This window comes from Cricetulus griseus, chromosome 2 (assembly GCF_003668045.3).
Source record: "Cricetulus griseus strain 17A/GY chromosome 2, alternate assembly CriGri-PICRH-1.0, whole genome shotgun sequence".
Classification (NCBI taxonomy): domain Eukaryota; kingdom Metazoa; phylum Chordata; class Mammalia; order Rodentia; family Cricetidae; genus Cricetulus; species Cricetulus griseus.
In genome coordinates, this window is record NC_048595.1 from 274,532,274 (window position 1) to 274,557,419 (window position 25,146).

Genomic DNA, 25,146 nt, shown 5'->3' on the forward strand with positions numbered 1-25,146 from the left:
TTCTAAAGAACTATGTTATAAAAATCTATTCCAGGTGAAACAGAGTGAACATTGTAATTTGCATCACAGAGAAAGGCCAAGATGTCTTGGTTGATCTTTTCAGTCTCAACATGTCATGGCATCCATGTTCTATTTCCCCCAACCAAAAACAACCAGTCAGAAAGCAACCCCCCCGGAACAACAGTTCTCTCTGACATCCTTTTCTAGGTTGGTGCTGTGGGCTCTTCTAGTCTACAATGCCACCAATAATGCCAACCTCGATGGAGAAGTGATCGAACAGAAGCTTTTAACAAATAACGCATCGCTGGAGGATGGCCTGAGACTGTACACAGTCAATGTGAAGCAGCTAGGTATGTGAGTTCAGTATGTGTGATTTATGTATTCATAGTTAAGCATGCAGCAGCCTGAATTTTCTACTTTTGTTTAGTGATGAAATTTGTTATATGACAGAGTTTTTAAAAATGTGTAACATTGCATAAAAATCAGCTCAACACCTCTGAATCTAAGGGAGTGAAGGAGGCAAGCAGTTTGTATTTATCCTTTCTTATCCTAAAAGGAGTGAAGTACTGGGATAACTGACCATCACTGGCTTTCACTTACAGAATTAGAAAATGCATATATACATTTATATTATGAAATGACCCATGAAGAGTGTGTGTTCTTTGCACATTAATGATGGCACAGGAATAAGTCATGTTTCTTGAAGTGAAAATCCGTTCTCAACAGCATACCTTTCCTGTCCTGAGCTCCCATGACTCCTGTTCTTTCTCAAGTTTCCATGCTGTTTCATAGTTAGATGTGTGACACCCTCTGTTATAACTGCCCACTCACCTTCACCTACATATCTTTAATGATAGCCGCAAGGCCACCTCCTCTTTAAGGCCTTTCCTGACATGGCCTTATGCTGAGCCTTTGCCTGTTGTTCAGATACCTTGTGCATCACATACCCCTGAAGAGTATAGTCTTCTATTGGACTTATCTGCATTCGTAGGCATATTTTCTTCATGTAGTTTGATCTTTGGCATGAGATGACATCTTATTTTTTTTAAATGCTTAGCTCCCAGCACTTGAGTACTTGTTGAATGAATCAATGAATGGATGCATCTTTTTTTTTTTTTTCCCGAGACAGGGTTTCCATGTTGCTTTGGAGCCTGTCCTGGAACTCACTCTGTAGACCAGGCTAGCCTAGAACTCAAAGAGATCTGCCGGTCTCTTCCTCCTGAGTGCTGAGATTAGAGGTGTGTGCCATCACAGCCCTGCTGAATGGATGCATCTTAATGAAAATTATACACAACACAAGTAATTGCTCTGATGTTATTCTATGAATAAAGTCAGAGTTGAACTAGGGACTTTAGTAGGAATTGGGATGAAAGGTAGTGCGCTTTGCCTCAAGTACACTAAGGAAGCTGAAATGGGGAATGTGGGTGCTCTTCACCCCCAGAGCATGCAAACACCCAAGACCTGATCCAAGGGTGATGATTCCCCATTTCTCTGAGCACCTGCTCACCACTAACTGCTGTGCCAACATGCAGAGTTAGAGAGACCCTCAGAGACAAGTGTAAACAGCAGACAAGTGTAAACAGTGACCACAGTAGTGAAGATTCATACTCAGCAGCATCTGCGGCTTTGTAAAAGTTTTTGTCTACTCACAAGCAGGGCTTCTAGAGAGGAGCCAGAGCTCCCATGTCATACACACGAGTCTCTACAAAGAAGCAGTGTGACGATTGTCAGGCAAGGTCTGACCACACAACCCTGAGGGACCAACCCCATCTGCCCTCAAAGGCTGGTAAATCTTAAGACAGCCTTTTGTGCACACATGGATATTTAATTTATACTCATTATTTGCTATTATTTTATGTTGTTTCTCTAGTGATTCTATGAATAAAGGTCTGTGGCATTTGAGAATGAATGCTTAAAACCTCCCAAATTCAAAGGATAGGTTAGAAAAGTCATTTGAATTGTCAGTTGGGGCCTACCATGCTTCTTCTCAGAAAGACCAGAAGCTTGCTGCTTTTTCAGTACTTAGAAGGTTTTGTTGTAGTTGTTGCTACCTTGTTGTGACTCTGACATTTTCAAAAGATAAAATCTGAATCTTTTTTTGCCATCACAATCAATTAGCTAGTGTTTTTGCACAAAAAGTGGAACAGTTGGAGAATGAAAGCAGGAAGTAAGACAGGTAGGGCTAGTTTTGGTTTTTCTTTTCTTTCCTTTTGTTTTCCAGTAAGCTTGTAGAGAGAGTACACTATGAGAACATCTAGAAAATGTTTCATAAAATGTGCTAACAACTCAGCAATGAAGCCATTCATGCATGGTTTGACCAACCCACCCCTCATCCTGAATTTTAAACAGATTTTGAAATTTTTATGTGTTTTCTCAATTCCTATCATGCTTATGCTCTGAATGAAACTTGTTTCCTAATATCTTATGAATGATCATATATATTTTATTGTTACATTATGTTCTTTTATTTTAAGATGGCTTTGTAAGATACAATCATTTATATCTGAAATATGTTTATTTTTTCCTAATTTAAAAAAATTCTAAATATAAAACACTGATATTTCAGTAGTATCTACTATAGTTACTGGATTCCCAGGGTTGCCCTTGGTTTTCACCCCACACCTTTTTACTTCAGAAAATTAAGGGTTAGTCTGTCTCGTGTTGACTTTTATTTTCTCCTAGGTCTGTGTAGTGCCTTGGAGGATCCAGAGGGCTTTAGCTGGCCAGCTGCTTCACCTTCTGTCTACAAACATCCGTGCCCTAACAAGCCTGGCTTTTTTGTGACACGGACATGGTAATTCTTTCTTTGACTTGCAAGCCACATATCCAAGCTTACTACATACATCACAGCAGTAATCATTCCTTGTGATGATTCAAGAAGCCAGACAGGAATTATACACTCATGGGTTGGGTAGTTATAGATGAGGAAAGAATATTACCCACAGGGCTGTTTCCCTCTGAGCAGTGAGTTAATAGAACTCTCTCTCCAGGAGATTGAGGAAGCTGGAAACCAAGGTGTGGCTCCAGAGCAAAGGATATTGGGGCCAGCTTGGTCTCAGTATATGTGCCTAAATCCTCATAACTTCTTACCCATTTGGGGAAGAGAGATTAGCAAAGGGGGAATAAAGACCAGATCCAGTTTGGGCAGCCTGTTGACACAGATTGCCAAGACACAGGATTTCCCTGCAAGTCTAATAAACCTCTAATGAGACAGTTGAAGGCCTCCGCCAAAGCTCCCTGCATATGGAGTTTTCCACCCTCTGCCTGGGGCCCAGTTAGTTCTCTGGGAAGGAATTCAGGAACAGAAAGTGCCTAAGTGTGAGTTGTCCATCCGCATCAAGGGCAGTTTGACACTTGGTGGGGAGGGAAGACAAATGCTTCGAGATTTATGGACTCCAGTTTGAAATGTGGCCCTACCTCTTCCTGGCTCAAGTTCTTGGGAAAATTCCTTGGCTTCTCTAAAATGCATTTCCTCTTTCATAAACTTGGATTGAAATCTGCTTTTCAGGGGTATGTGAAATCAAAATGTGAGTTTTCCAGTAAAGTCCTTAAAGTGGCACTTGACAGTGTACACAAGGGCAGGATGCAGGGTGTAGCTGGTACGTCCCTTCAAGAGGGTTAGCTGCTGGCTGGTTTTCCAATAAGGATTTTCATCACCATGTTCATTATTCTTTTAAAAGGGTATCTAGCAGGATATCAAAGCAAATCCTGAAACTTATGAATTGCTTTTGTTCCTTGTAATTTCATTGGTACCATAAACTTAAATGTCATTGTGTTGTCTGGTAATTATTGCAGCCTTTCTAATGCAACATCGACCTTCTGGGGCCCCATTGATACCTCCAACTGTTCAAGTGAGTGAAATTTGTCTTCCATTCCCAAAGACAAAGTGAAACGACCTCATCATCATCAAGGTTTTCATTCTCTGCAGGGGTTATGGTCTGTTGTGTGATATTATTATAATATTAAAACTCAGGCAAATGAATCTCACATACTTTAGGTAGAAAATGTACTCTTCTGCATTTAAAATTTCTGTCATATTCACAAACATATTCTTTAAAATGAAAATGGTAAGAAAATTATACAGAGGTTTTAAAAGTAATGGGCAAATTGCTATTTCTATCAATTTTTTCATATTTCTGCTTTATTTTAAAGTAGGAAACATGTACTTAGTGATTTCGAGGGAACACTGGTCTCTGAATCACTTGTATCATACTTAAGAAATTTGTCATTGTGTGTAAAGAAACGTTACCTTATAAAGGTGGGGGTGGGGTTTGCATGGGAACCCTATTTCTTGCAGATGTATAGTAAACTATTCACACTGTCTGTCCCTAGAAATATCCAAAACATCCAGGCAAACTTTATGTTTTTCTTTCCCTCCTTCTAGGACAATCAAATGAAGTGGCCAATGAAATATTAGACTTAACTAGTGATGGGCAGAACCTAACCTCAGCCAATATTAACAGCATTGTAGAACAGGTCAAAAGGATTGTAAACCAAGAAGAAAATATTGATATAGCGCTCGGCTCCACTCTCATGAATATATTTTCTAACATCTTAAGCAGTTCGGATAGTGATTTGCTTGAGTCGTCTTCTGAGTAAGTATAACTGAGACTTAAACTGCACCCATGTGTTGTGAGAGCACTGCTCCCTCTCTGAATACCTTGTACCCAGACTCCATGATTCATAACTCTAGAAGATGCATAGGTATTTCCCAAGGTCACTGACAAAGTCAACTTTAAAGCTCTCTAATTATTTCAAAAGTATAGTTTACAAAATGATTACAGTTTTCATCCAGCTGTGTCTATAAATACCCAAACCCAACTAAAGCATACCCGGGTACGTCACAATATATTTTTTATTCTAAAACTTTGGTTAGCCAAGGTATTTCTTAGTCACTTGTCAGTCTACACAAAGTTCTATACATTATTGCAATTATGTGAATTTATAAAATGAAAATGCCAGTTGGGAGTGGAGGGACACACCTTTAATCCTAGTACTCTGGGAAGGGGGCAGAGGCAGACAGATCTCTGAGACCAAGTCAGCCTGGTCTACACAGCGAGTTCTAGGATAGGCTCCAAAGTTATACAGAAAGACCCTGTCTCTAAAAAGAAAACAAAACGCTTAGGGTAGGTAGAACTACATTATATTTTATATTTCCCCTTGATAGTAGGGCCTTTAATTTCTTCTATTTCCTTTATTTAAATAATATTTCTTTGAAAAAATGTATTTCTTAAACATACTCTTTAGGTTATTTTATCTCTGTCACATTAACTGCAAACACTTTTACAGTATCTTCTGGCTTCTCAAACAATATTAGTGGAAAACAAAACTTCTGATGATTTTAGTTGCTGATTTTGCTTAAGAGGGTACATGTCTTGTGTACCCAGAATCAATTATTGGGATTCTGTGTTTTAGCAGATAGCACTGGGATGGTTTTATGGCTGTGTGTTCTAAGATCAGAGAACTAAAGATAATTTATTAATCTGTTATGGGGCAAATACCTAAAACACAGTGTAATTAACAGTGATGCCATTTTCATTTCTTTAGAGCTTTAAAAACAATTGATGAGCTAGCCTTTAAAATAGACCTGAATAGCACACCACATGTGAATATTGCGACACAGAATTTGGCTCTTGGAGTTTCATCCCTGATGCCAGGGACGGATGCACCTTCAAATTTTAGCATTGGCCTTCCAAACAATAACGAGTCCTATTTCCAGGTAACAAACCCCTGTTTGTCTTCACTTTAACTAACTAATGATACAGAGAACAAACTTACTGGTTCTTTAATATTAGATACCTCAAGGAAGTCTTGATCCAAGAGTTGGCAGACAGATCTGAACATTGGCTAAAATGATATCAGCATCCAGAAGAAAAGTAGAAGTACCGAGAGCATATGATACATAGCCCACACCATGAATGGTACCTTCTAAAGGAGGGGAAGATAAAGTGAAATGTTGACACATGGACAGAGACCATATTGGAAGTATGGTTTGGGAACCAGTATAAAGAAAGAAAAGTCTTACTAAAGAACTTCAGGTGGGAAGAGACAAGAGAGAAGCTGTCTCCTTGCTACTGCTTCTAAAAATGGACTCCAGTGTCCCAGGGAAGACGTGTTCAGAACAATCCTGGGCCTTGATGTCAGAGCCTCTCAGATGATGGTTCTGTACAGGGCCCTGTCATGTCCAGGTTAATCAAGTGCTCAGATGTTGCTGATGCTGCTGATTTGAGGATCATGTGATGCAAATTCACAGTGTAGAGGCTTGGCAGTGTCAGGCAGCAGATGAGGCTGGACAAGTAATCTGGGACTCTACTAACCCTCTTGGATATGTTAATGTCACAATTCATCCAATAATCTTCAAGTTTCTACTATGCCCCTGGCACTGCTAGCAAGCAGAGCAAACACAGTGAATACAGCACCATTCCTGACTTGGGAAAGTATCCATGGAACATAGTTTTATTATTATTATCATTATCATGATCTTAGTATTATCATTCACTCTCAAGATAGATCGCATTGAACATAGAAAAGGTGCAGCCTTAAGATACAAATAAGACTTTTGTTCTCTTTGAATTAGGGACTGTGGTGGGGGCATTAATGACTTCATACTTAAATAGCGCAAACTCCATTGGTCCCAGGCTCATACTAAGTACAGGCAATCTCTATGGCCTGAGTTATAGTTTAAAGAAAAGACGGTATCTGAGGGTGTTCATAGTGCTGGCTGTTTTTTCAGTCTGTAGGCCATAAAGCAACCTGAGAGTTGTCAATCAAAGCTGAGCTGTTCCTCCATTCGAAGTGTGTCACTCTGCCTGTCTCATTTCAAATGAAAGCTATGATGTAAAAAAAAAAAATAGCTTTGCAGAAGTAACTAACTTCTGCTGTTAAACAAGTTAGTCTATGCCCATAGTCACTGCTTTCTCATGAAGTGTATGGAGAAAACATCAAAATCTGACACCTCTAAATCCCACCCTCACAACTGAAAATATTAATTAGTATCTAGAATTGTCCATGTGCTTTATTAGCAAGGTATTCTAATGAGAACCCCTAATGCAATCTCTGCCTGATGGCGAGGGACTTAACCCAGAATTCCAGACTTCTTCAGAGGTCAAGGGCAACCCTGGTTCTGGATAATGTGGTCCTTCCAGATGTTCTGTCATCTAACCCAGCCTAAGGACTGTCTTACCATTGTCCTCATGATGATTTTTTTGCTAACATGTTTGTGTGTGGCAGATGGACTTTGAGAATGGACAGACAGATCCATTGGCATCTGTGATTTTACCCCCAAACTTGTTGGAGAATTTAAGTCAAGAAGACTCTGTATTAGTCAGAAGAGCACAGTTTACCTTCTTCAACAAAACTGGACTTTTCCAGGTGAGAACACATCAATTTGTTTTCCAGTTCTAATGAAGGATCTTTGCTCAAAGGCTAAAAAATGTTGATTCCTTTGAAATACACCAGCAGGTGCATAAAAAAATGAATCTACTATATTTTCAAAATTAAAAAAACAATGTAAATGTTCAGATATTTTATTTCAAATAATATCTCTTTTAACAGTATTTACTTACTTGACTTTTAAAACAAATATCAAGATAAGACTTGTGTTACATAATGAGAAATTGAGTTAGTTATGATGCTACTATTTATTATTTGTTAATCCTTTTGTTCTCCAGCCCCCAAGACCTCTAGAGTTAAAGCATTTGTACACCAGAGGAAAGGATTTTTTTTTTAACTCAGCAGGAAGCACCTTTTACATAATGAGCGGCATTCTTGGCTTTAATCATTTTTCCCATTAGTATTTCAAATGACCTTTGGCATTCTCATATCCGCAGAGTAGGGTGGCATTGTGCTGAGCACATATTATCATTTTTATTGGCAGCAGCTCAGATACTAGACGATCCACTGCCAGAAAACACGAGTGACCCTTGGCTGCCTTGATGAGGACAGCCCCATCTAGAGCATTTGCTAGACCCTTTCCTCAGAAGAAGACTTACCAGTTAAACTCAGGATAGCACTGTTTTTCTAGCTGTGTATCTTGTGCAGGAGATCATTTTGAGTCTCAGGCCCATAGGGATGTTTCTCATACAGTCACCCTATGAATCACTCAGTTATAGGAGAAGAAAATTGCTGAGCCTCCTGTAATCCCAGCACTTGGGAGACAGCAGAAAAGAGAAGAAGGGGGAGAAAGATAAAAAGATAGCAATAGAATCAAAGAGATAGATGATATATACATAGATAGATAATAAACAGATAAATGATAGATGATAGATATATGAGAAATAGATATAGGTAGATAGATGATACCTAGATGATAGATAGATAGATAGATAGATAGATAGATAGATAGATAGATAGATAGATAGATACATGGATGGATGACAAAGAGGATGAATATGGTGACCTGCAGTTTCAAAACTTAAAAATGTTATCTACAAATGCATTAGGAACAGGCTTCGTAAAATATCCATATGTAATATAAATGGACCTGAGTCCTTCATACAAACTATGAGTTAGGAAATAGCTTGACTTCTCTGTGCTTTATGAGATGTGTGTTGTCTTCAGCAACAGGGCCTTTACCATCACTTTTTGAAGAGCAATCAGTAGACTTGACCATAGCCTATGATGCTTGGAGTTTCCATGGGACACCTTTGGCTAATGACTCAGTTCCTGGCACTGGAGGCTCTTTCTTGGTGGCATAAAATGTCTAATTGGAGTTTTATCTCTCTGATTATTTTGTAGCTCCATTTAGGTTCTTTTCATATATGTGTATATTGTAAGCTTCTACAGTAATACAGTTTTGGAGTTTTAAAGTCAACTTACAGAAAAGTAAAAAAAAAAAAAAAAGTACAACAACAAAAACCAGTAAAGATTCTGTGGTATTGTCCCCACAGAAAAGACAGGAGCATTTGCAGTAAGTGATGGTTATACCCAACACAAGTCAACTGTGTTGGTAGTAACAAACATAAAAAAAAATTAGCCAAATGCCATATTTTAGAGTTATATATGGAACTTAAGAGATACTGCAATAATTTTAATACAACTGGCTTATAAACTTCAGTATAGAGAAATTCATGGTTTGACAAGAACCCCAAATGGAAGAGAAAGGCAGAGTTGTTAGAAAGGCGGGCTGGTGCTCAAACTCATTGGTCAGCACAGAATGAGTGACACCTCTGGTCTTATTTCTGTGTGAAGTCTGCAACTGCTGTTGAGTCCGAAAGAATAGAAGGCAGAAGTTCTGGGTGGGACTTCAATCTAATAGAATTACAGTTAGTATAAGCTGGTAAACATGTCAGGCTGTTTGCATGAATGATGAATTGCTTCTTAATTCTTACACCATAAATAACTTCATCTGTTTTCTAGGGTTGGGAAATGATCTAATTGTTTCAGAGCTTTTTATGAGTTTTTATGATTTATGAGTTCATACCATTTCAGCTGTCAATTGGCTGACATCAGTCACAGTGATGGAGAATGGAGTATGAACATTCCCTTATAACCCTGGTTCGTGCTGTCTCTGCAATGTATTTATTGTAATAAGGGAAATCGCATAGACCCTTCAGGAAAGCCAGTGATTGGAAGTTATAAACAGGATATTCTAGAATTGAAGATCTTAAGTGTAAAAGTTGCTGACAGTTTGCTTACTTTGGAGCAGGAAAGTGTGTACTTGGGACTAACGCACGCGATCTGTTCATTTCTTTAAAAGGATGTTGGATCGCAAAGAAAAATCCTAGTGAGTTATGTGATGGCATGTAGCATTGGAAACATTACTATCCAGAATCTGAGGGATCCAGTTCAAATCAAAATCAAACATACCAGAACTCAGGTAAGAAAATGCCACAGATGCTGCTTGAAGAGTGCACACCAGTATCGAAAACTTTAGAAGACCAGCTTCTAAAATTTTCACTCAGGGTTCAAAAAAGGGAACTACAAATAAGTTAAGGAACTAAAATTTGAGGGAAAAAAGGAATTGACTCACACACAATTGCTCCCCTGCATGTATGTTCCTTTATTCTTTTGCTCTCTCTTTCCATCTCTCACCTCTCCCGGCCAGTTCGTGGAGGGATATATATATATATCCGGGAGCGTGTGTGTGTGTGTGTGTGTGTGTGTGTGTGTGAGGCTTGAGTTTCTTGGGGTCGGCAAGATAAGATTTATACACAAAGCAATAAACTAAAACTGCTAGGAGAAATTTTTAGCATCAGTTTCTTAGGGCTGTAGGTCAAAGAGAGGGTCTAATTTTAATTTGCACAAGAAGCAAAACCTGGTGCCTTCCAGTGCCCTGGCCTCAATGGAAGCACAGGCCTTCAAGAATGTTTGCTTTTCCCCGAGGATAAGCAAATGGGCTGATTACCTTTGTCATTATCCTCTCAGGGAAACACAAGCAGTGAATCTCTGAGCTAAAATCTTGAGTTAATAATAACAAGAAGTTTGAGAATATTTTAGTGCAGGTTAGCTTAGGTTATTGCTTTTCTAACTGTCAGTGAGGTAAAACCAGGGCATTCTTATTTTTTTTCTATCCATCTAGGTAGCTATGAACCAACAACTTTGGATGTGTAGTAATTCTATGTCCTTCAATATCTGGGAATGTCTTAGATGGGATGTTTTGCCTGGGCCCTAAACACTGACCGAATGCCTGTCAATAAGGATAATTGCAGGAAGGCAGACCTCTGCAATTACACAGGAGAGGGGAACAATGACCTGACAGTGGGAAATAGGTCTCAAACATAGCTAAGGAATGAAATCATTAAACTAGGACCTGTTAATGGAGAACAGATTTTACACATATCCAGGGAGTGTAATCAGTAAACTCCAAATGCAGGGGAGAAATTGTGCCCAGTAAATGTCAGAAAGTGCTGAACTGTGGGCAGTAAATTCCAAATTTGTTGCAGAAAGGAATAAGCTACAGGAACAATCTACAGCAAGAAACAACCAATTCATTCACAAGAATATAATACCAAATATAACTTTTGTATTGGTTTATCCATCAGAAGAATCCTTAATTCTTCTGAATTATCTCATGGTATGATAGGTATATAATCACTCTGTGACCTTATGGCTTGTAGCTCACTAGGTTGGGGAACTGCACAAAATAAAGAGCAACTAACCCATTTTATGAGGGGGCAACATCCATCCTCTAGAAGGGAGATGTGCTGATCAGGCTAAGGGCAATATACAGGCACCATGATTGGCAGCAGCCACCAATGAGTATATCTTACCTGGTACCCAATAAGAGAATGGAAGTGACCAAGTGGGATGCTGTTCTTTTTTGTTTGTTTTCGAGACAGGGTTTTTCTGTATAGCTTTGTAGACTAGGATGGCCTTTAACTCAAAGAGATCCACCTGCCTCTGCCTCCCAAGTGCTGGGATTAAAGGTATGCACCACCACCACCCAGCAGAGCTACTGTTCTTGAGATAGGACTTGAACATCCTCAAATAAAGGGATGCAGGCACAAGTTTTGATCAGGGGTTGTGACTGTCTCTTTGTGATTTTAAAGTCAAAGACAATTGCACCTGAGAAAGCTCAAAGGGGCAACAGTGAGTGCACTTGTTCTTTGGGAGATGTGCAGTGACTTAAGAAATGCCAAGTGTTAGCATTCTTATCTCAGGACCCTCTCTGCCATCCAATTGTGTGATGCAAGGAGATGGGACTCCATACTCTCCCCTGCAGCTCACAAACAAGTTTTTTTTTCACTTTTGTAGAGTTTCTGGGTTATGGTCTCACAATAGCAAGGCAAGAAGTGAGCAGGCTGATAAGGCCTGAGGACTGGAGTTGAAACACTGAAGAATCTACCCACCATTGTGATGAACCCTCAGAGACCTCCTCACTCATCTTTGGTCTCATTTGCTTTGATATTCGTAAAGGAGGACTTTGGTTTATGGCCCATGGTGAAACCCACTTACTAGAACTTACCATTTTTTAGATATACAGTTCAGTTGCATTTTTGTCAATAGATATGCCATCACTAGTTGCTTTTAAAATCTTTCCCTATTGAAATTCTGCCCCCATTAAATATTAATTCCCTGTTCTTACCTTCCAGAAATCTCTAGCAACCTCTATTCATTCCATGCTCCTGCAGTACTAATCTGATTCTGACAATCACCTCAGAGAACCGGACAGTAATCGTCCTGCAGAAGTGACTTACTTTACTTAACATAAAGCCTCCAGGATCCATCTGTGTTGTAGCAAATTCCTGGTGTGTCTTCCTTAAAAGACTGACTGATAGTCCATTGTGGGAGCATAACAGATATTCTCCATTCATCCATCGATGTTCACTTGAGTTGCTTCTATTTTCTGGCTATTTTTTGTGAATAATGAAACCCAGCTGCAGGCATACAACTGCCTCTTGAGGCCCTGATTTTAGGCATATGGGAGAGTTTTGAAGATGCTATGAACATTAAGTTATAAAAATCTTTGCTAGACATGAAGAAGAATAGTTGATTCAGTATTTTACAATGGAACAGAGAGTGAGTGTCCTGCAGAAAAGTGAGTGGAATTCTTCTTGGAGGTCCTACTTGATTTTGATTTGACCTCTCTAGGAGAGAAGGTCTATCCAGGTTACTGATCTCCTCAGGCGGTGCTGCCATGTCTGGTACTGATCAGTATCTTAGTGAAGTCCTTGACATTTTCATGTCCTTGACATTGCATTTCAGTTGTGACTTTTAAACAGTTTAAAATACAACTTTGCATGTTTATTCTTATATTAATACAGGAAGTGCATCGTCCCATCTGTGCCTTCTGGGATATGAACAAAAATAGTAAGTTTTAAAAAACTGGGGGACTTAATATAGATTCATAGAATTTCAAGTGTTGTTAAGCATTCCCAGTGACCCTATCCCATTTCACCTCCAACCACATTTTAAGGGTAGCTGAGCTTCAAACTATAGTTTAGAAAGCTTGGGAAATCAATTCTCACTTTTAAAATAACTTTTGTCACTGCAATAGATAAATGTATTTAACTCACAGTTTGAATGAATGGACCACTTTTATTTCAGGTGTATGTGCAATGTGGCATATATTTCTATTTCAGCCATTTTCCGTTGAACATAGGCTCAAGCTCATCTCATTATATATCTGATGAGATTATTTAACATCCACAAGGCATAAAAAATATGAGATAGTGAAAGAGCCTACTGAGGGAAGATAAACATAGGAGCGATTATAAAGAACATAGATTACTTGGGGGGAAAATGACCTCTAAGATGATATTGAGCAATCAAGACAGGAAGGAACATAGAAGGAATCAACAAATCACCAGGCAGAGAATGTTACAATCAGTAAGGGGATGTGCAAAAGGAAACCTCGTGTGTTCATCCCTGAGGGTCATCTTCCCCATGAATTCCTAATGCCATGTTGCTCCTAAGTCCATTCTGGTGCCATAACGGCTACTTTGCCAATGAGATATACAGTCCAGTGGTTCCCCCAAGTCTCTTTTTGTCAATTTTTTATTACAGACAGTTTCATTGCTGTGTTTTAGTTGCACACTTTTTGAGATCTTGGTTAACTTGTGTACTTGGTTAAAAGTATTATCCTATGCATAAACTATTTAAACAAATGGACAAATCTAATGGCAAAAAAATCTGGTAGGGTGTGTTCAAGCCATTTGTCCCTATCTTCATAATGATAATCACTGTGCACATCACGGAATATTCTAAGAAAGCTGTCCTCCTTTCCTCTTATATCTTCACAAAAAGTTAGTCCGATTCCAGACAGCAAAAATGTGTTGGTCTTCAGAGTTCTCATTAGCACATGATATTTGAAAAGGAATCTTAGTTTTCATGGAAGTTGATTTCAAACTTTGTTAAAAATTCAATGTGAACATCTTCAAAAAGCCTGAGATATTTCCATGGAACACAGTTTGAAACCACTCCCTGAGTAATTCTGAGATGACTTTCAAAGATTCCAGGAATCTACATCATTCTACATCTTGAGTGCTACAAGAACGATGCCCATATTACATACAGATCAGCTCCTTGAGGCAGGAGGGCTCTTGTCCCTTACAGAGGACACAGCTGCTACCATTCTTCACTCATTATTTCTTCCTGCAGAAAGTTTTGGTGGATGGAACACCTCAGGATGTGTCGCAAGCTCTGATTCGGATGCTGGTGAGACCATCTGCCTGTGTAACCACTTCACTCACTTTGGAGTCCTGATGGTAAGGGGAGTTCCTTGGCTCGTTTTGACACATTGTAATTATAGAGGGCACACTTCTTTTGTGTGAGCCGGCATTTTTAGATTATATATCTTAGAAATTGTTTCCTAGTCATGCACGTCTGTACCCTAAATCTTAAAGAAGCATCCAGTTAACAGAAGTCATGTGTTTACATCAAAAGACAGCATCATAGAAATCTACCTGATTTCAATTGTAGTGATCACAGTGATGAGAAGTAATTCCAGAACCAAAAAGAAATCCTCACGAACCCCCTTTAGTTTAAGGGAGAAAGAGTTAGTGGACAGAGACAAAAGGAAAAAGTATTGGGTGTTGCTGTCATAGAACACAATATGAATAGTCTGGTGAAGAGTTTTCTTCCTGACGCGCTATTTATTATGATTGCCTGCAAGCTGATATTGCGTCTTGTGCTAACTAATTTCTGCCCTGAAGAAGATAGTCTGTTAAGACAGCTAGTAAGTAGTTTGAGTCAGTAACTTAGTCCTGCTAGAAAGATGATCCCTGGAGGTTTCTCTCACCTTGAGCTTTTGATGTAACTCGTTCTATTCTTCCTTTCTCTTGTCCTTAAAAAGAAATCTATCTAGCCAGCATACTCAAGAGTTTTTGTAAAAATTTAGAGCAAATCAGTGTTTCATTTTATTGCATTCAATTTTCAAGATGCACCTTATTCCCACGGGTGTGTTGGAACTCACCCACGGTCAGTACCATTGATCTGGTACACTTGTGTAAGCACCTATCCAGTATGGAGAACAACTGGACTGTATCATAGCCATTGTTTTGACAGGGGTTCTACGAAGGGATCAACCACTACTCCTTTTTCATAGAAGATTAGAGTAATGGGAATTGAAGTGATACACTTTTTCCAGTTGGAATCACAGACATGAGGTTGTATTCATCTCCTCCCTTTAATCATATGGCCTTCCTCCTGTGGGGTCTGGGAGGAAGCAGTGAGCAACTGTAGACTGCAGTATTTGGCAGATGAACTACTTGGCCTGTGCAAATGACCATTGTCATATGAATTCACAACTCTGCAAGTTGTAAATTTCCTGACAACCTAGGATACAAATGTTCTGGGCAAGAAGAGCAAGGCTGACAAAAGTCACAAATCATAGAAAGTAACTTTAGTGCTCTCAAAATATATTTTTTCTTCAGGGGATTAAAATGAACAACTAAACCATACTGTGTTTTCACTATGCATTTTAAACAGAAATTCATATTTCCTCCCATCTTTTCTTTTCTTTAAAGGTGATTAAAGGTATAATCAGTCATTTGGCTATATGAGCTTTAGCTTAATTATTTCAAAAATGTGCATATATATTTGAAAATGATTGTGACTTTTATTTCTAGACAACTAGGTGCTAGTAAGAAAATTGACTTCTTAAAGTTGATTTAAATGCAGCCAGATTTTACCTGCACGTTCCTCTGATAACCAGTTTTACTGTATGTTATTTACATTTTATTGTGGGTTTATAAATGTATGTTGTGTTTTCTGTTGCTGTCTGAGTAAAAAGTTAAGTTTGCATGTATGGAGATTTACTTATTAGTGAATTTCCCCACTTTCCTTTTTGGCTTCTTTTGTAAGATTATGAACTGCTGGAAGAAAAACTTTCCAAAATTCATCCTTTCTGGCAATGTGCCTGCATCGTTTTGGTGCTTCCAGACCACCAACACTCGAGTCATAGTTTTTTCTTCTAGATTTACAAGTTCTTTGTTCACTTGTATAAGATACTTTAAATCTTCCCATGACACATAAACTTATATCTTTTATTCTATAATTGTGGAACATGTTTAATGTCCTTTTCTACATTTCTCTGGAATAAAAGTGACTTTCAGATTATTTTACATTCTTCTATCTTCATGTTGGCTGGCTTAGAAGGATACAATTGTCATGTGATCATTCTCAGAAGGCACCAAATGATATGAGAATTCTGTGAGAATTGCAATCGGCGTGTAAGATTACTTCTTTATTTTATTTAGTGACCAGTCATTTGTGTCACCTAGGTGGAAACAGTACTTTGACGAGTTCATCATCCTTGCTGATCTTTCAGAGATCCTAATTTCTCTATTCTAGTTCATCCTTCAGTGAGTGTACCATATAGGCACCTGTCTGGACTCTAGTGGCACTCACTGAACCCTATCCTCTGTGCCATGGGCACATGTCTTCTTAGTGTTTTGAGGGACTCCTGGACTGTCACAGCAGGGGAATGCTTTTCATAGCTGAGCATCTCTCACCTAGCAGGGGCTTAGGGGATTGGCCATGTTTGCATAGTAGCCTCCATTCATACTCATGCCCCTATCCTTGCAGAAACAGGTGTGATTGTATCCTCCACCATTTCTGTGGGGGATGCCTGTGGTTTCACTCTCTGGCTTACACTAGTGTCCAAGGAGGTACTGATTTAAAGCAGTGTGCGCCTACTTCTGTAATAATGCTTCATTTTTCTTTCATGGTTTGGTTCACAAGAGTGCAGCAAGTGGCTATGTCAGTGTTGGAGAGCATTGTTATTTCTAAGCCCTGTGATTGAACCGCTCTAGTGTGAACTGTGAACTTTCTAATGACATAAAGCATCACTGTCATGGATGAGGAATAATACAGCTGAATTGCATGTTTTGTTAGGATCTTCCAAGAAGTGCCTCACAGATAGATGGAAGAAACACAAAGGTCCTCACTTTCATCACCTATATTGGGTGTGGAATATCTGCTATTTTCTCGGCTGCAACTCTCCTAACATATGTTGCTTTTGAGTAAGTATATTTCCATCTGTGAAGCCTGGTGTTAACAATTGTAAATGTGAACATGAAAATTACATCAGCTTTAAAACACAATTCCACAGTTTATGAGTCATTTTGCTGTCTTGCCTTTGATCCTCATCTTTCCCATAAGATCATGCACCATGAATTTTCCAGGTATAGAATTTTAGTTTACAACTACTATATCTCTATTTGTAAAGTGGATTCAAGCCTGTTAGAGAGTATTAACACTTATGTAAATTAAAATGACATAAAATACTTACTACATTGTTAAAGGTAAAGATATTTACTTCATGAATTATATACAAGCATTCTTGAGACAGGAAATTTTTTGAAAGGGATCTCTGACTCATTAAAAATCAAGAACATTAAACAATTTGTGGGAAATTACTTTTTAAATAAAAATGTCAGGTCTAGAGGAATGGCCCAGCAACTAAGATCACTGGCTACTCTGGCAGAAGGACCTGAGTTTGGATCCCATCACTCGCATCAGGCAACTCATGGCCATCTGTAACTTTAGTTCCGGGGTCTTTAGACTTTAATGCCCTTTTATGGGTTTTTCTGGCATCCACATGAAGGTACACACACACACACACACACACACACACACACACACACACACACACACACACACAAACACACACAAGCAAGCACATAAATTTGGTTGATTAAATATTTAATTCTTATAACCGGAAAAATTCCTAAATTAAATACAAAATGTGAGCATAGTGGCTTATGGCTTTAATCCCAGCATTCAAAAAGCTCAAGCAGGGGCATTTCCATGAGGTAGAGGACAGCCTGGGTTGCATAGTAGATTACAAGGCACTGTGAGCTGCAGTAGAAGACCCTGTCTCAAAAATAGACAAGTAAATAAATATAAACTCTGTATAAACAAGTTAGGGATATTGGAAACAGTTTTGAAATGAAAATCACATTAAAAATTTCTTTGGAACCTGGCAAATATGCATAAATATCTTCACTCCTCCCGGGGGGTGGGACCATATCTTGTATATGGAGTTGCCTACTGCCAAGAATGGTGGGAAACAGGAACAGACTCTTGTTTTTAAAACATTGGTGTGCAGTGTTACTCCTTTCATACATTTTTCTTCTTCATCTTTAGGAAGCTGCGTAGGGATTATCCCTCTAAAATCCTGATGAACCTGAGTTCAGCCCTGCTCTTCCTGAATCTCATCTTCCTCCTGGATGGCTGGATCACTTCCTTTGATGTGGCTGGCCTCTGTACGGCTGTGGCTGCCCTGTTGCACTTCTTCCTCCTGGCTACCTTCACCTGGATGGGGCTGGAAGCCATCCACATGTACATTGCTCTTGTGAAAGTATTTAACACGTACATCCACCGGTATATTCTAAAGTTCTGCATCATTGGCTGGGGTAAGCCTCCCCCAGACATCCTTCCTTGTGTATCATACTGTAAGGCCCATAGAAGTATGGTGATTCACAGCATGCATAAGATAAAACAATCCCAAGGAAGAGACGCCCTCAGTTCCCCAGCACTGTGTGTTGGTGAACCTCTCCCAGTACTCAACTAAATTCAGGAGTAAAGTGAAAAGGCTTAGCCCCTGACTCATCAAGTCACCACAAACTCATTTCCTGAGGCCAGTGCCAACCTAGGGCTAAAGATGCAACTGACAGCACATTATGATTCCAAATATAGTAGCTAGCTAAACGCCTACCTCTACTCATCCAGGTTGTCGAAGCCATAAAAAAAGAGTATTATTTTCACATGCCTTTAGCTTTTTACCATGGATCCTTGGTCAGATATCCAAAGGCCATCCATATTAGCCTGCTCAGAATCTTTCTATTGAATGATTTTTTTTTTTAATCTGGGTTTTGTGTCAAGCTAGGCATCTTGAATCCCAATAACATATCTTTTTCAGATGGCAATAGTCAAGGCTGAGCCATCCCTTAGTTTTCCACATCCTGCCATAAGAAAACCCAAGGATCTCTTGAGGAACTGAGGAGGCATGGATGGCTCAAGGAAGTAGATGCAGGAGTGTTACTGAGTCTCCGAGGACAAAAGAAAAGCCATCATACACTTGCTGCTTATCTTTGACTTCTAGTCCTATCTAACTTCCTGTCTCATTGGCCAAACAGTATTTTATTTAACAATCAATAAGATAAACATACACAGTACATTCCCCATCATCTGCTTTTCCTAAAGTCTTTGCTTCATATAAAAAGAGTAAAAGCAGCTGCAGTCATCTTATCTTTCTGAACTCTGGTGTCCCAATGTAGCATCATTTACACAGCCATCCTGGCTGGTGCTGCATTACATAGAATCAGGGTCTAGATCTCCAGTGAGTACCACTAGACCCAAAAGAACACTCAAATATCTTATCATTCAAGAGTAAATCGTAACTATTGTCACTTAGAGTGTTATGTTCCACATTAAGGAGGGAATTTTGCTCTTGGTTTTAACCAACCAACCTAGTCACTCTAAGAAAATTGAATCTCTGTTGTAGGGGGTTTTCTTTTTCTCATTTACTTAAGAATATCAGTCTCACGAGGCAGTCCCAGAGTCTTCAGGAGCTCTCTCAATGTGATGGTCTTTTTATAACAGGTCTGCCAGCTTTGGTGGTGTCCATTATCCTAGCGAGCAGAAAACAAAATGAAGTTTATGGAAAAGAAAGTTATGGGAAAGAGCAGGATGATGAATTGTGAGTAATACACACTTGGGGGGAGATTGTGATGGGATACGTACTTGTCTCCTAATGTTTAGTATAAATTACCAGGGTGACAACAATGCACCAATTTTGAAGGTTTCAGTTCACCTGTGAGGATCTGTCCAAGGTCTTCTTACCACAGATTAATCATTTCAATGCTCAGAGGTACCTTTCTTTGTTTTAATACCACAGTACTATGTGGTCTGGAGAGTTCAGACACCTGAGATGCTCTCTGCTAGACTCAGAAGACTCGTTCAATTGGAGGAGATTCTGTACTATTCTCTCCTCCTTCAACCCAGAAATATCGGCAATAGCAGAAATGGCCCAGTGTCAATACAAGCATTTCACAGAACACAGGGTGGTCCATGAGTTCTTGGGGAAAACTTTCCTTCACAAGTTGAGGTCATTGAGATTAAGCAATTGACTCTCATGTACCTCATCAAGCATATGGTGGATCATTGATGTCTATTGATTTGAAGAATTACTGATTGCTCAATGAACATATTTTTTATTATGTGAGACCCCAATACATTGTGTAAACTTCAGGAATATCTCACACTTCTATACTTAAATCAGTTTTCATCCCTAATGGCCTTCCCTTCTTGTGTTTCTAAGGCCACACTATGAAACCCCAACAAGTTGGACCTGTAACAAAAACTCCTGAATCTTTAGGAGACTTCCATGTTTAAAGAAAATCTAGTGCCACAGACATGCAGTGTTATTGAGGGGACCCCCCTGAGAAACACTAAATTTTAAACTGAATCAGTTTTAAATGGGTGACTGTAAAATCTATCTTACTCAGTTGTCATAGGATTTTGAAGCTCTTTTTAAAGTTGTGCTATCATGAAATCTCGTTATTGAGCATTCATTGTATGCTAGAAATCATGTTGAGCTCTAGGACCTGAGGAGTTCAAGAGAACATTCACCTCAGTAGCCAGAATGAGGACAGTTTATTTTAAAGATGAATTTGATTTCCGGATATTACTGAATTTTTTAGGCACACAAGAATTTCCATAACTTAAAGAAACACCAGGACATCTGCAAATTGTATTGCTTTTCAGTTTCACCCAAGTTAGACTTTGCAACACAGACTAGTTATAATTTTTCTTCCATCTATTACCTGATATATTTCTGAAAAATCAAGTATATTCTTCTTAATGAAGATGTGTTACAATTTACATATACTTTAAAATTGTGTGCAAGAAAATCTATACATGAATCTTTTAATTCCATAATATCTTGTTGCAACTAGAACAGTTATATAAGTAATAATTGCTTTGTATAATTTCAATGTGACAAAGAAGTATAAATTTGCTAATCATAGATGACAAGGAGCTGGGGACATAGGTGACCACTAGCATTGATGTTGTGGCTAAAAATCACCAGGATCAACATTGCAGCTACTCTCCTGGTCCTTTCACAGGGACATAAGCAGACAGCTGTAATACCATGGCTCTCGCAAAAATCTCTTAGCACACTTCTGCTTCCATGTTATTTGGGGGGGGGATGGTGTTTACATAGCCACCCCTTGACAGGAAAGGACAGCAAAACTGAATGCTGAAAACCCCCATTGTTAGAGTAAGGACACACAAGAGAAAGGGTCAGATGTGGTTTTGAACCAGCCAAACAAGCATGCACTCATACTAATCAGAATTCAACAAGCAACCTCATTTGCTTTTTAATGTTGACTCAAATAATGAGATCAAGACAGCAGTCATCCAAAACTACCCCAACAAAAAACTGCCTATGAAAGGATCAAAGCAAAACCTGAAGCCCACGGAAGTAAGCAGACTTTTCATAGGTGTTTTAGAAAGAACTCTGCAAGCTGTGCAAACCAGGCCAAGGAAAGTCACGAGTAAACAGGGTGTGGTAGCCAAACTCTTTTATCTTGTTCTTCTTTTCCTTTAAGCTGCTGGATTCAGGATCCCGTGGTATTTTATGTGAGCTGTGCTGGGTACTTTGGAGTCATGTTCTTCCTGAATGTCGCCATGTTCATTGTGGTCATGGTACAAATCTGCGGGAGGAACGGAAAGAGAAGCAACCGGACCCTGAGGGAAGAGGTCTTAAGGAACCTACGCAGCGTGGTCAGCCTGACCTTCCTGCTGGGCATGACGTGGGGTTTTGCTTTCTTTGCTTGGGGACCCTTAAATATCCCTTTCATGTACCTCTTCTCCATCTTCAATTCTTTACAAGGTAAGATAAGTGGTACCCAAGCAGTGGCTGCTTTCTAATTTTATCATATTTGCAGACAGCTTCCCTTTTGACAGAACAGGTCAAGTTTCTATTATTACTCCAGGTGTCAAGCATAGTTTCAGGCACAACTGGGCAGTTCATTAAAAAGCTCTTGGAGAGGTAAAGAGGTGGCAGGTTAGCAGACTCTTCTTTCCTGAGTAATAGATTCCAGGCATATTAGAGCAGGGCCTGGTAGACAGCAGGTAGTCAAGAAATACAGCATCATGCAAAGGAGTATGGAGCAGCATACTGTGTTAGCTGAGAGCATAACTAGAAGTTTATGGGGGCCCAGTCAACTTTTGTCTTCTCTCTAGTTCAGGCTGATGCCGCTGCCCTTCATGCAAACTGTGTAAGTTTCCCAAGCATGGGCAGAGCACTTCACCTTACCTCCTAAGCTCCTTGGGTTTAAAAATGAAATCCAACTCTAATTCAGAAACTTGGTTTTTTCTATGAGATACAGAAATTAATTCAACCTATCAAACATACCAGTGCCCTGTTTTGAAAAAATATAAGCTATATATAATATATTAATAATCTATATATCATATGCATACATATAGGAGAGAGAGAGACAAACAGACAGGAAGAGAGAGAGACAGAGAAATTGTCTCACTGTGTAGCCCTGGCTAGTCTGGGACTTGCTATATAGACCAAAGGCTGGCCTCTAACTCACAGAGATCCGCCTGCCTCTGCCTACTGCACCACCATACCTGGTCATACAATCATAATTTTGATTCCACAATGCACTCTCTAGTGTTCTCTAAATGAATGTATGCCGGTTACATCTTGAAAATTAAATACTTTCTTTGCTTTGTGGTGCTGAAGATTAAACCTAGGGCCTCCCACACGTCAGGCCTCTGCACTGCTTCCCAAGTCTTTCTATAACATTCTTCAAGATACCAGACAATCTGCTTTCTTATGACAAAACTCAGAGTACTGAAGTACTATGAGCAAAACAAATCATAAGAAATTAAATGGTAGAGTAGGAAATATCCTCCCCCTCGTGTGTGTGTGTGTGTGTGTGTGTGTGTGTGTGTGTGTGTGTGTGTGTGTGTGTGTGTGTGTGTGTGTTTCACTGTGTAGTCCCGGCTGACCTCAAACTCAAAATCCTACTTTGGCCACTTGAGTGCTGGGATTGTAGGCCTCCAGCACCTATACCATCAGAGCCTGGGTTATTTTCAATGAGAACCCTACTGATTTTGCTGAAGCCACTCTTCTGCTCATACAGTTACAGATGTGTGGAAGAACACCTAAATACATCCAAACGAATCTAAGCTGGGGTGGAAAGCAGGGTTGTACTCCTCAAAATTCAGTCACCTCCCTGGGTGTTCCCCATTGCCGTATCTAAGATGTATTAAGTATTACTCACCACCCTGCAACTTGTGCTAGCTCTTGAACTGAAGCAGTTGTTACAAAGTAGATGTGCTGTGACTATTAAATAAATAAGACTGCTGCATGAGGGAAAGGAGAGGCCTCAAGCATGGCCTAGATCCAATCTGAGATGCCACTGGCATAAATACTCATTGATTAATCCAGCAAATTTATTCAGGCTCATAATAGACAAAACATGCAGGCTTGTTATCATGAATACATGGAATAATAAGTCTCGAGAGTATATCCTTAAGTTGGAAACTAGATTTTTATCGCTATGAACACATCTACACAGCTCGGCAAAGGCAATATCCCTCTATTTAATCTCTTTTATGATACACTACATAAAAGTGCCCAAGTAAATATTGACAAGAGTGTCCACTTGCATTAGGAATTCTGTGGTTTTATTTTGCAGGATTGTACTTGAAAGGCACAATCATCTGCCTGCCCAACCTTGGTTTCGCTGTTAGAATTTCCTGGCAGTGAACTTCAACATTTGTCTGTACAGCTCCATTTCCATTAATGAGAATTGGGATGCTTTAATTTTTCCTAGCATGGGAAAAATATCAGCTGTCATCAAGTCAGTGTTATTCATAAATCACTGACTTTAAGACTAATTTTAAATCATATACATTCCAACCAATTTTATCCACACCCAATGATACTAAAAAGCATCTCCTAAGATGGGTGTTGGTGGCGCACGCCTTTAATCCCAGCACTCGGGAGGCAGAGGCAGGCGGATCTCTGTGAGTTCGAGACCAGCCAGCCTGGTCTACAAGAGCTAGTTCCAGGACAGCCTCCAAAGCCACAGGGAAACAGGGAAACCCTGTCTCGAAAAAACCAAAAACAAATATATATATATATATATATATATATATATATATATATATCCTAAACAAAAACTTAAATACAAAGACCTTGATAATGAGGACATGGCTTTATAGAAAATTATTTCACCAGCCAGGCCATATGAAAACTTCCTGGAACAGTGTATAAATTTTTAATGGCTTTTATTGGTGAGCTGGTTTTAACCTTCAATATGAGGCTTTTTTTTGTAAGAACTTTATGCTTTTATTAGAAGCATGTAGACTCATGTGCAGTGGTGATTCCAGAGCTTGGGAGGCAGGAACAGAAAGATATTAGTTCTAGGTCATTCTGAGTTACATAAAAAGGCTCTGTTTTCAAAGGGGGAACAGAGTAAGCTCCACAAGGCAATGAAACTGAGAAAATTCTTTTTTCTGAAATGAAGAGGATCAGAAATAATGGTTTGATTTATCTACTGTCTAAATTCTATATGATCCCCATAATTTTGACTTCCCTAACAAGCTCAAGTTATACAGTTTAATTTATACCTGGAACTTAATCCTCTATTTTCTATTTCCAGGGGAAAAACAGTATCCATTAGCTGTTAAGTACAAGCAGGCCCTCTTCCATACCCACATGCAAGAGCATGATAAATGCATTGCATAGTTCTGCAATCAGAAGCTGTTGTAGTGAACACAAAAAAGTGATTATCAGTCTGCTCAGAGACGTCTGCCGCTACTTGCATTGGTAATATTAAGATACCCAGAGCAGCAGAAATCATGAACATTTGTGTAGTGCATGGGAATTAATGAAACACTTTCATCTAACATCTGTGATTTTACAATCAGGCTCCTAAGTCTGAAAAGCAGGAACTTCAGAAAGAGGATATAGTCTCCTTTTTAATAGGCAAACTGGTGGCCTTTTCAATTCAAAAAGCTAATGACTTTCCTAAGATCAGTTTGCATCTGACAATGAAATACTAATAACATATATATGCATATATATATGGAAATTAGAGAGCACATTAATAGGTGACAAAAGATAAAATGTATAGTTTTCAATAGAAATAAAACTAAAGCAAATTCCTTAACTGTTCCTCAGTTCATGCCAGTGTTCTCATTTAGGAAGTGAATATCTATCTCCATTTA

General features: G+C 39.1%; 1 protein-coding gene across 3 annotated transcripts in view; it reads left to right on the forward strand.

Moving 5' to 3' along the window:
* Adgrg6 (adhesion G protein-coupled receptor G6) overlaps window positions 1-25,146 on the forward strand; it is a 129,573-nt gene that overhangs the window by 92,460 nt on the left and 11,967 nt on the right. For all 3 annotated transcript variants that reach the window (XM_027401972.2, XM_027401971.2, XM_027401970.2), the window contains 13 exons: window positions 208-350; window positions 2,683-2,794; window positions 3,796-3,851; window positions 4,385-4,595; window positions 5,548-5,719; window positions 7,231-7,371; window positions 9,698-9,817; window positions 12,705-12,750; window positions 14,041-14,147; window positions 16,777-16,904; window positions 18,031-18,299; window positions 19,489-19,585; window positions 21,501-21,784. In XM_027401972.2, the coding sequence (XP_027257773.1) occupies window positions 208-350; window positions 2,683-2,794; window positions 3,796-3,851; window positions 4,385-4,595; window positions 5,548-5,719; window positions 7,231-7,371; window positions 9,698-9,817; window positions 12,705-12,750; window positions 14,041-14,147; window positions 16,777-16,904; window positions 18,031-18,299; window positions 19,489-19,585; window positions 21,501-21,784 (1,886 nt within the window). The remainder of the gene's footprint in view (window positions 1-207; window positions 351-2,682; window positions 2,795-3,795; window positions 3,852-4,384; window positions 4,596-5,547; window positions 5,720-7,230; window positions 7,372-9,697; window positions 9,818-12,704; window positions 12,751-14,040; window positions 14,148-16,776; window positions 16,905-18,030; window positions 18,300-19,488; window positions 19,586-21,500; window positions 21,785-25,146) is intronic.